Here is a 12,188-nt window from a genome sequence, read left to right on the forward strand (position 1 = left end):
AACTCGACATCAAAAGGTATTTGACCAAAAGACTTGCCTCAAGAGGCTTCCAACTGGAAGTACGCTGCTAATCCGAAGCGGTAAAACAGGTGCGCAGTTACTCTGACGAAAAAGTACAAAAATCATCTGCTTCTGCCAGTTTCATACAGATTCATAAGCGCTCCTAGCGTAAATCCATGCGCTATCCATGGTGTTGCCCGGAGCGAACGAGCAAACTGCGAGAGCGAGCGACGATGGAAAGCGCGAGAGGCAAGGCGACCACGAGAATGCGAGGTAGGAAGAGGAGGAATGATAGCGCCTTACAGCGCGCCGTCTACGCGTCCGTGGCGTCGACGGAGGCGGCGGTCCGAGGAAAGATAAAAAGGATATGGTTGATCGCTGTTTCACATGAATTGGTAGGACACGAAAGCGAAACGTGTCATCACAGCAGTTGTGGCATGTTTGCTTCGTGAGCTCACAGTTCGCTGCAGCGAAAAGTGCACGATTGGCGGGTCACGAACCCTGTTGCAGGTTTGCTTTGCGCAAGGCGTCATGCTGCCGAGTCGCTTCGACGAAGGTACGAGCGTTTCAGTCCGGTTACGTAGTGTTCTGGGCCCCCATTTAAGTTGCGACGGGCTCAGGTTCTGGAATTCGAGTAGCAGAGCTTGCAGAGTGAGCCTGGTGCGCGCGATGACGTTCTGCTTCACGCTGGCGTGTCTCTTGCCGGGTCAAGGTGAGATTCACTCATCGACGTCGTTGCCTTTCTGCGTCGCTTAGCATAGCAGTTTGTACCATCGCAAGAGAAACAGTAAGCGGCATGTAAGCATGCTGATGCATGTTGAAGCTTCAATTCACAGGCGACAAGGCGTCACAGGCTAACCGGACGATAAAGACAAACCGTGTGCGGAAACTGCGTCGTCACCTCCGCAGATTACCTACACCGCCTACACGAGGCTACACCGCGTTGGAGCCTGCGCTGCGCTGGCACTACCGAAGCACCCACTGTCGGAGCTCGTTAGTCCCATGATGCCGTGCTTTGCTTTACCGCAACTAGATGGCGGCGCCATCGCTGTCAAGATTGAGCATATTTTACGCGTTCGCGCCGACGTCACAACCATGACAAAAAGTTGATCGTGGACACCTGCCAAAAATACTTTTGTGATAAAAAGCACAAAGTTCGCCTTCTCGCTTAGCGTTCGCTACAAGCGCGTCCCAGTCAAGATTACGGTTGCCTACGCTGCAGCTGCAGAGAAGCGACAACTGTTTGACCCGTCTATGCACGCGTCGCTTGTGCTATAGCGCCCCTTCCGGCTCTTCCGGTCGCTGCGGTGATCGGTGCGATGTCACAGTATATGGCAAAATGAAAATACGCATAGAGCTCCGCTCAAACTTCGCATTCGGGAGTATCGTAATCACGGACGATTTTTTTTTTGCGTTCGAATCTCTTTTTTACATGTTGATTTGTTTATAGCGACTTGTACTACGTGAGAGAGATGGACGGACCGGTTTTCTCGTTGGGTAGGCAAAGAATAGCTTACGGATTTAAAATCTTGGACGAAATCGGCCTGTTGAACTGAGCAACGCCATTCCGCACGACATAATAGTTGTACAAAGGCTTGAACAGGCCTATTATTTCTCCCAAACAAGCTCCCAAACAACCAACCAATATATTGTAGAATTAAAAAAAAACATTGGCTGTTTTAAACTGCTAAAATTGTCTCAAACCAACTTGTTCCTTTATTTCGCAGTATTTTGTTTTAACATTGTTTTCTGATATCGTAAAACATTCTGATTGAGCATACTGCTCAAACATGTTTTGGCCCACTTTTCGTTTCACATTTCGCGACCTGTAGACTGGCACCACTACGGCCATTAGAACCTCAGTAGGCACCCTCGCCAGACATTGATTAAAACTCGAGTCACGTTGCCCCCCATTAACACGGTACTTCGCGCTAGGAACCCGCGGGACACGCGTAGTCAAGCCTGTGAGGTACGCTCTCCCATTGCGAGCGTGCCAATCTCGGTGCCCGCATTGCGCAAGAGCATTCACACTCGAGACGCCCCATCCTACAGGCGCCGATACAAGACCGAAGCGCTGGGTGCCAGAATGTTTTCAGGTTATTGCGCATTATTTAGCGCTAAATGTAACTTCGTATATGGAAACATCTTGCTTACTTTAACCTCGTTGAACGGTAGCGGCCTGCCCACGGTCTTGACGTCATCAGGTTGTGGTGTTGAAAATGAGATGCACCCGGTCAGCTCCGTCATACCGTAAGCTGCAAAGACAGGCACGTAAATTTGTAGTGCGATTAGCGTTCTTTGCCTACTTCACCCATTTTGGGCCTATCTATCTATCTATCTATCTATCTATCTATCTATCTATCTATCTATCTATCTATCTATCTATCTATCTATCTATCTATCTATCTATCTATCTATCTATCTATCTATCTATCTATCTATCTGTCTGTCTTTCGCCAACACGGCGCCCCAAGTTGTCTTCAAGCTAGGGCTACTGGGTATGTGGTCAAGGTCCTGATGCCATCGTCGTTATTCCATCGTCGTCATTCCAGGTTGATCTGACTTCGTCGTGTTGTCGGCGCCACGCCTACTACGCTGACCTAATAGCGTGGTCGTGATGGCGTCGCAGTCGTTACATCGTCGTAACTCTAGCTTTTTTCATCTGACCATCGCCATGCGGTCATCACCGCGCCATCATCGTCATATAGTTGTCCCGCATTGGTTGCCATACCGTCACCGTGATGCCGCTGCGATCGTTCTTCACCGCCACTCAAGTATCGTCATACGACTTTCGCCATGCCGTCCTCGTTGTGCATTCGTTCTCATACAGTCGTCTTGATGCAGTCGTAGTTATTCCAGCTTCGTCAGTCTGGCTTCGCCGTCCAATCCACGTTATGCTGTCGTCGCCGCACCATCTTTGTGACACAGTCTTCGTCATATCATTGTCACGCTCATGGTCGGTATCTTCTCATCGTTAGTCGAATGTCACAATCAAGCTTCGTTATTTGACTCTCGTCGTCGTTACGCTCCCTACGCCAACGCAGTAGCATGAGTTGTCTAATAGCATGAGCCAGTGGGTATGTGGTCACGGTCGCGATGCCTTGGTAGTTGTTGCATCATAACTTCTGAACATATGGTATTACATAAGAACATCTATTTTGCCTGCTTTTCGATTTTTCTTTCTGAGCCCTTTGATTCTTCAAGGACTGTTTCACACACGGCTGTCCTAACAGAATATGGGTATCCGGCTGTTTAAGGAGTTCGGCCTGTGGTATGATGCTATTTTTCATTTGGTGCTCGCAGGATTTGTTCATTGCAGCTTGAATACAGGAGAAGGAAATGTATACCGGACAAACCGGGCAATGTTTTAATGATGGAGCTAAACAGCAAAAAAAAAAATCCAATACAGGTAAGGTAGCCACTTAGCTGCGCATTGCAACAAATGCTACGCTAATGGTACGAGGTTTCTGAAGCACGCAAAGAGCCAAAAAGAGAAATTGTAGGAGCTTACTACAGTACCAAAGCAGGAGAATAATGTGTTAGCACAGCATCACTTAGCCTAACAAAACTTGAGCTAAATTTCCTATGTAAGCATCTTTACGTTTAGGCAGTACACATGCATTTTAACCTTTTTGGTTATTGTTGGTATTTTTTTACATGTTTAAAAGCTAGAAGATCGTTGAATAAATTTTCCGGTTGGCAGTACAGCACTCGTCGTGTTGTGCTTGTTTTTGATTACTCGCCTCATCTGCATTGCGCTGCTTCAAGTTTTACTACAGACATGACAGTGTGGGACCGTATATATGAACTTTGAGGAAATAATTTGAATATAATAGAAAATATAATTCTGTTATGCGGAAACTCAAACACAAGCGACTTTTACTTGCTTACGGGGAGTATGAGCCAATGATGAGTCATTGCTTATACCCTTTGCCTTAAGGGATTACGAGCCATTGCTATAGCCTGCATTGCTGCCTGGATCGGCCGCGTATTGTTTTCTATCGCGCCTCGTGTCGCAGAACATGCAGTGTCGCTGTCGGCGTCCACGGGGCCCGATAACGCTATCGCGCTTTGCTCTTAAAGGCGAAGCCTAAACGTCCTCTAAGTTTCTTTGTCTGTTCCTTTTTCTTTTCTATCTTCAAAGAACTGAACGTATCTTCCGTGAATGCATCTCCTTGCTATGTAAGAAAGTTGACTTTCAGGGTCTTCGCGTGCAAAGAATCGAAAGCGACAGATTCAAAGCAGTCAAAGCTTCGCCTGCAAACAGAGAACAACATATCCTTCTACATGGAAAATATCACACAGCTAAGGCAAGCCGAAGTTTCCGCCACCGAGACGAGCGCCAATCTCTCCCGTGTAGCCAGTAGCCTTCGTCATATATGGCCGTGTTTGACTCGTCAGAGCGACAGCACATTGGCACGATTGCTGGTGGTGGTTGCGCTTCTAGGATGGCGAATGCAAATACGCGGTATTGCTCTGCCGTCCCGTACAAGAGCAACCTCCAGAAGCCGGAAGTCCGAGACCCGCCCGTGAAATTATGCATATATCCGAGCAATTGGCAAACAATAGACAAGCGAAGAACTGTCTGCAGAATTAAATCGCGCATTTTTGTTTGTCGCACCTCTTCTATTTATTTGTTTCGCGTGGTATATTGAGTACCCCTTAAATGCACACCGAGAACGCTTTGTAAGCTTCGTTCATACCTGCCGTGCTGGCACAGAAAATATGGCGTTGCGCTGCTAAGCACAAGGTCGCGGGGGCGAATCCCGGCCGCGGCGGCCGCATTCGATTGGGCCGAAATGCAAAAATGCCCGTGCCCCGTGCGGTGGCACGTTAAAGAACCTCAGGTGGTGAAAATTAATCCGCAGTCACCCACTACGGCGTGTCTCATAATCAGTTGGTGGTTTTCACTCGTAAAACCCCACATTTAATTCTTTTTCAAAATTCATTTGTATACGCGCCCTGTCCGCTCAGTTCTGGCGCCTGTTCAGGAAAGCGCCAGTGAAGGTCGCTGCAGGGCACGGAGTAAGACATATAGGAGGTGAAACTCCCGTCAGCGCGAGCGAGCGCGGGCGACGAGATAAAGTCACAATTGTTGTATGCGCCGACGGGGCCATATACAGTGGCGGCGCCATGCGGCGCGTCGTAGAAGCCGCAGCGAAAAAAAATAAATGCAGCGCCCGGGCAGGCGGCTCTGGCCACTCCTGCGCGCTCTCAACGGCGGTAATTTCTTTCCAGGCCGCCAGGCGCCGCCAGCACAATAACGGCTCCGCGGGCTTGTGACCTTTTCTGGTCGCCGCAAACAGCGGAGTTTCCACTCCTAAATATTTCTTGCTCCGTGCTGCAGGGTGAACTCATAGAAAATATTCCGTCGTGGCTACGCACACAATCAGACATCTTTTTAAGCGCTGTAAATACGATACCGTATGCATTCAAACGTCTTCGTATCTAAGTGGCCGGCACATGCAAAATTGTTCGCTTTACAGGTTACTTCGTTGTGAAGATCGTGCAGCATTTACCGTTCACAATAGACAAAGTCATGCACATTCAACTGAATAAGTCATTTGTTTACCATTAAGTATAGAAAGCCGTATTGAGATAGATCGCTTATTTTTTGTGCGCACATCGCATGACAAAATCCGCGACTGCTGCCTACCCTTCTTTGCCCAGAGGTTCACAGCATACCCCGCGGCAAACCTCACTAGCGTCGAAAGATAACCCTGCAGACCATCCACTGCTGCTATCGTCTACCTTGCCGTCGAAAGTCCTGGTTTGCTTAGAGCTTCTTTTTCATTGTCGGCTTCGTTTACAAGTGGCCTCCATCCCGCTCAATATAAGGCTTCGAAGACGTCCTGTGGCGTCCGTTTCGAGCACATTATGACGTCGCCCCTACATCGACTCTCATTCTTCATCTGTCGCTTCCGCTGCAGTCTTACAACAAACAACGTACGAGTTCAGCGCTTTCTGGAACAGTGCAGCAACACTAACACTAGCTGACACTGAAAGGTTCGTCAAGTGCATCGCTAGCGCCGCAGTAAACGCAGACCGCCGCTCATTGGTGTCTATAAAGGCCAGTCGCGGCACCGCTACACGTAGAGTTTGTTGTAAAGCAACAGATCAGTTTCCGGTGGGACGGCTAGGCTTCTTCGTTGTACAGGCACATTCGTTGTAGTAGTCTTCAGTGAAAGGCGCTAACGTCCACACAACTTAACCATTGTCGCACAGACAGTGCAATAATAACTACGACCAGCATTGTTAAACGATAGCGCTATAGTTGAACGCAAAGTATACAAACCCTGCAGTTTCTTTTTTTTTTTTTGTGAGGATGGGGAGAGAGGCGAAGGCTGATTTTTTGCTAGCACGTTTGAAGGAACTTGCGGTTTTCGCCGTGCCTTGTTGTGGATCGCGCTTGTGCTTTGTTCTGTCCGCAGAGCAAAGTGGAATTGTTTCGCGGTATAAAATACACATTCAGAACGCTATTGATAAAAGAGATTGCTCGCCGTGACCGAGCCATGCATCGGACGCATATCCTGGAGCCGTCGTTTTAGCTTTGGAAGAATGCCACATCTTTGCGATGGCACAATTATCTTTCCTATCGCTATTTTCCTTGCATAGTAAAGTTTACTATACACCCCAAATTCAGAGGAACAAACCTTGCATAATCCCCGGCAGGTGAAGTTTCTGCGTGACACATTGCAGAACGGATGAGGTCAGTGTACTGCCACCGACAATCACTTTTGTGAGACTGCTCGTATCCACTTGCTCTACAAGTGGGCATTGAACCAACTTGTGAAGGAGTGTCGGATACAAAAAGGTACTTGTCGGCTGTAGTGCAAAAAAGAAACAAAGAGTTACTGTGAAAATCCAAAAGCATGTGCAGTATTTTTTATCGCTACTTCGACGGTTCAGTCTTAGTACTTCGCTGGAAGGGCAAGCGGCACCGATTATCCGCGTCGTCTTTGACGACCACAACTCTTCAGGACCCTCACCAGTTTGCGTAACTATGCGCTTGGTAATGAAAATTATCGCCATTGTATTCTGACTGGTCGCTTACCTTTTGCAAACTTTGAAGTGGTCATACTAAAAATGAACCTAGGAAAAGGAAGGCAGTTTATTTGACTTCTTTCTTTTTGTGCAATGCCACTGGGTGTAATATATTTTTTTTTCACTAAAGCAAATTTTGAAATATACCCTATCGCAACCAGTACGTCTATAGTCATTCAATTGGATTTATCGAAGAGGCGAAAATTACTTGCACAGGAAATCAACTTGCATATTAACCTAATTAACAAATTATAACTAACTAGATATGTGACCAAATTGTTTACGACACATACAACTCAATGAACTTTATTCCCTTTTTAATCACATGGAGAAGTCCGTGGTTAACGTAAGCACCCAGTGCTTGATAGGTGGCCAGGCTGTGGTAGTACACTTTCAAATCAAAACATAAAATAGTAGATTATCTTGCTTGCAAACTAAAGCGATACATTGTAAGTACATTCGCTTTCTACCGCCGCGATAATATATTGACATTATTTGAACTTGCAAAACAAAGAAACGAACATGTGAATGTGCAGCATATTGTAAAGCCGCGATAACGCGTTCTCATTATTTACACAAGAAAGCAGGCAATTGAAAAGCACGATAAATGGGTAGCGTCTTAACACACTATAATAAGAGTTTAACATTACTTCTAAAACAAAGGAAGCGAGCGATTCAAATGCAAGCACAGTTTACTGATAGTTGCCGAAACCTGTACATAAGTTCCTCATATTGTCACGTGGTAGTGACGGTGAAGAAAGCAGCAATACGGTGGAATACAAAACTAGCTTTTATTTGGCGAACCTGCGCCCACAAAAACAGGCTACACTTATAGCACAACGATAGCGGCGAACACGGTCGGCGATCGTCGGAAATCTGATCAGCGGGTCAAGCGCGTCGGCTTTTATAGAGCAGTCGTCGAATGTTCCAGACTAATCGTTCGGACCCGCGTGCCTTCCACAAAATTCTACACTATTCGCGTCAGGTGATGAAATCAGATAACATTAGGTTCGGCGACAACAGACAGCGGATAGAAGCATCGACAACTTTCCAGAAACTTCGAATACATGCAGGCGCGTCCTACGCTGTGCGATTACATTTGTTAGGCGGCGAAGCGTGGTTGCCCGATAAAGTTAAGTAGACGTGTCAATACCTCCCTCTTAAAAAGCATCGTCCCGATGCTACAAAGAGAGCGAAACACTAAAAGGACACTTATTAAACATAAGTAACAAAACAACGAAAATAAACAAAGTCGAAAGGTCAGTTATGAAAAGCCCCATAGTTCATTAACGCTGGTAGTACGGCTTCAGTCGCACAACGTGGACTATTTCAGGTCGTGAGCGGCGCAGCTGTGATAGCGAAATACCGTCTCGCACGACCTCATAGTCCAGTGCGCCAATACGTCGGGTGATCTTGTACGGTCCGAAATAGAGACGCAAAAGCTTCTCGCTCAGTCCTCGTCGGCGTATAGGGGTCCAAACCCAAACACGGTCACCGGGCTGGTACTCGACGAAGCGTCGTCGGAGGTTGTAGTGTCGGCCGTCGGTCCTCTGCTGGTTCTTGATTCGCACGCGGGCGAGCTGTCGGGCTTTTTCGCGCGCTGGAGATAGGTAGCGACGTAAAGATTTTCCTCGTCAGTGACGTACGGCAGCATGGCGTCGAACGTCGCCGTCGGGTTCCTGCCGTAAACCAACTTGAACGGCGTGATCTGTGTTGTTTCTTGCACCGCCGTGTTGTAAGCGAATGTTATGTACGGCAGGACCGCATCCCACGTCTTGTGCTCGATGTCGACGTACATTGCTAGCATGTCGGCCAGGGTCTTGTTCAGGCGCTCCGTAAGACCATTCTTCTGTGGGTGGTATGCCGTTGTCCTCTTGTGCCTTGTCTGACTGTATTGCAGAATGGCTTTCCTGAGCTCTGCTGTAAAATTCGTCCTCTGTCGGTGATGAGGACTTCTGGAGCACCATGTCGCAGCAGGATGTTCTCGACGAAAAATTTCGCCACTTCGGCTGCGCTGCCTTTCGGTAGAGCTTTAGTTTCAGCGAAGGGTGTGAGATTGTCCGTCGCCACGACGATCCATTTATTTCCGGATGTTGATGTCGGAAACGGTGCTAACAAGTCCATCCCGATCTGCAGAAAAGGTCGGTAAGGAGGCTTGATCGGCTGTAGTAATCCCGCTGGCCTTGTCGGTGGTGTCTTGCGTCGCTGACAATCTCGGCATGTCTTGACGTAACGGGCGACATCGGCGGTTAGGTGCGGCCAGTAAAAGCTTTCTTGCATCCTCGATAGCCTCCGGGAAAAACCGAGGTGCCCAGCGGTCGTATGGTCATGAAGGGCGTGCGGTACTTCTGGACGCAGCGCCGGCGGAAAAACAAGAAGGTAGTTGGCGCGGACTGGTGAGAAGTTCTTCTTCACGAGTAGGTTGTTTTGAAGCGTGAACGAAGATAATCCACGCTTAAATGCCCTAGGGACAACATCGGTGTGCCCTTCGGAATACTCGACTCGGGCTTATGCCCCGGGTCCCCTCGTTGTTGTTCGGCGAAGTCTTCCGCGCTTATTATGCCAAGAAAGGCGTCGTCATCCTCGTCATGTTGCGGCGGCGGGTCAGTGGGGGCGCGTGATAGGCAATCGGCATCTGAGTGTTTTCGTCCGGACTTGTTACAGTGATGTCGTATTCTTGTAGTCTGAGGCTCCACCGTGCCAGCCGTCCTGAAGGGTCCTTTATGTTAGCTAGAAAACACAACGCGTGATGGTCGCTGACCACATTGAATGACCTGCCATAGAGGTAAGGGCGAAATTTCGCTGTAGCCCAAACGATGGGGAGGCATTCTTTTTTAATTGCCTTCCGCTTTTGATAACGACCGGCTAGCGTAAGCTATCACGTGTTCATGTCCATCTTTTCTCTGGACTAGGACGGCACCGATGCCTAGGCTACTGGCGTCAGTGTGTATTTCGGTATCGGCGTGCTCGTCGAAGTGCGCAAGTACGGGCGGCGACTGCATGCGTCGTTTGAGTTCTTGAAATGCGTCGGCCTGCGGCGTTTCCCACTTGAACTCGACGTCACATTTAGTTAGCTTTGTCAGCGGCTCAGCGATGCGTGAAAAGTCCTTGACAAATCGCCTGTAGTAGGCACACATGCCAAGAAATCTACGCACTGCCTTCTTGTCGATGGGCTGCGGGAACTTTGCAATGGCAGCTGTCTTCTGCTGGTCGGGGCCGACTCCAGACTTGCTGATGACGTGACCTAGGAACAGAAGCTCATCGTAAGCGGAGCGGCACTTTTCTGGCTTCAGAGTAAGCCCTGATGACTTGATGGCCTCTAGTACTGTTGCAAGCCGCCTAAGGTGATCGTCGAAATTTCCCGCTAAGAGAACGACGTCATCCAAGTAAACGAGACAGGTCTGCCACTTCAATCCTGATAAAACCGTGTCCACCACGCGTTGGAACGTCGCAGGCGCCGAGCACAGTCCAAATGGCATAACCTTGAACGCGTAGAGGCCGTGTGGGGTGATGAAGGCGGTCTTTTCGCGATCTCTTTCGTCGACTTCTATTTGCCAATAGCCAGACTTCAGGTCCACCGACGAGAAGTATTTAGCGTTGCAGAGCCGATCCAATGCGTCGTCTATCCGTGGGAGGGGGTATACGTCCTTCTCTGTGATCTTGTTCAGACGACGATAATCGACGCAGAAACGTAGGGTTCCGTCCTTTTTTTTCACCAGGACAACAAGGAATGCCCACGGGCTTTTCGACGGCTGGATGACGTCGTCGCGCAGCATTTCGTAGACTTGTTCTCTTATACCTTTACGTTCTTGCGGCGAAACTCGGTAGGGTTCTGGCGGAGTGGTCGAGCGCACTCCTCGGTGATTATGCGATGCTTGGCGACTGGTGCTTGTCGAATCCTCGATGACGTCGAAAAGGAGCCTTTGTAACGTCGGAGCAGACTTCTCAGCTGCTGTTGCTTAATCACGGGGAGACTTGGATTAATGTCGTAGTCTGGTTCGGGAACCATGCTCGTCGGGGTAGATGCGGCGGAATCCGAGAGGACAAACGCGTTACTGGCTTCCAGAATTTCCTCGATGTACGCGATCGTCGTGCCCTTATTCATGTGCTTGAACTCTCGGCTGAAGTTTGTCAGCAGCACATCGCTTTTCCCTGCATGCAGTCGAGCGATTCCTCTTGCGACGCAAATTTCACGGTCTAGCAGTAGACGTTGGTCGCCTTCGATGGCGCCTTCTACGTCAGCGGCTGTTTCGGTGCCGACCGAAATAACAATGCTGGAGCGCGGCGGGATGCTCACTTGATCTTCGAGCACACTCAAGGCGTGGTGACTATGACAGCTCTCCGGCGGTATTGCTTGATCTTGTGACAGAGTTATCGATTTCGACTTCAGGTCGATGACTGCGCCATGTTGATTCATGAAGTCCATGCCGAGAATGACGTCTCGTGAACACTGTTGGAGGACAACGAAGGTGGCAGGGTAAGTCCGGTCATGAACGGTAATTCTTGCCATGCTGATTCCAGTCGGCGTAATGAGGTGTCCTCCTGCGGTCCGAATTTGGGGGCCCTTCCATGCAGTCTTAACCTTCTTCAACTGGGCGGCGATGTGTCCACTCATTACGGAGTAATCGGCCCCTGTGTCGACTAAGGCAGTGACTGCATGGCCGTCGAGAAGTACGTCGAGGTCGGTGGTTCTTTGTCTGGCGTTGCAGTTGGGTCTTGGCGTCGGATCACGGCTGCGTCGCGTTGAACTGAAGCTGGAACGTCGCGTCGTCATGTCGTCTTTCGTCGGTGTAGTCTTGGCTTCCTGACCGTTGGGACGGCGCTGTGTCGTCGTTGTGTCGTCGAGGTAGTTTCTTCGGTGTCTTCGTCGGCGGCGGTGGATCTTCGTCAGTTCGACGAACAGCAACCGCACCTCCATCGGTTGCTGCTTTTAGTTTTCCGGATATGGGCTCGCAGAGCGGCCCCGGGCTGGGCCGGTGTATGTTCGGCGCTGCGGCGACAGGTAGCGGCCTGGTGATGGCGAACGCGACGGTCTCGAGAGCTCCACTGAGTAGCGGCGAGGTAATCGGCGATATCGCGTGGGCGCTCTCCAAGCTGTGGACGCGGCGCGTTGACGGCGAACCCTCTCAGGCCCAAGTCGCGGT

At 49.4% G+C, this 12,188-nt stretch overlaps 1 protein-coding gene across 1 annotated transcript in view; it reads right to left on the reverse strand.

The window, feature by feature from the left end:
• LOC142588660 (uncharacterized) overlaps window positions 1-12,188 on the reverse strand; it is a gene marked incomplete at its 5' end in the record, with an annotated part of 133,848 nt that overhangs the window by 16,677 nt on the left and 104,983 nt on the right. The window contains 2 exon segments of the mRNA XM_075700484.1: window positions 2,155-2,255; window positions 6,654-6,825. Coding sequence (XP_075556599.1) covers window positions 2,155-2,255; window positions 6,654-6,825 — 273 coding nt within the window.

This window comes from Dermacentor variabilis, chromosome 7, assembly GCF_050947875.1.
Source record: "Dermacentor variabilis isolate Ectoservices chromosome 7, ASM5094787v1, whole genome shotgun sequence".
Classification (NCBI taxonomy): Eukaryota; Metazoa; Arthropoda; class Arachnida; order Ixodida; family Ixodidae; genus Dermacentor; species Dermacentor variabilis.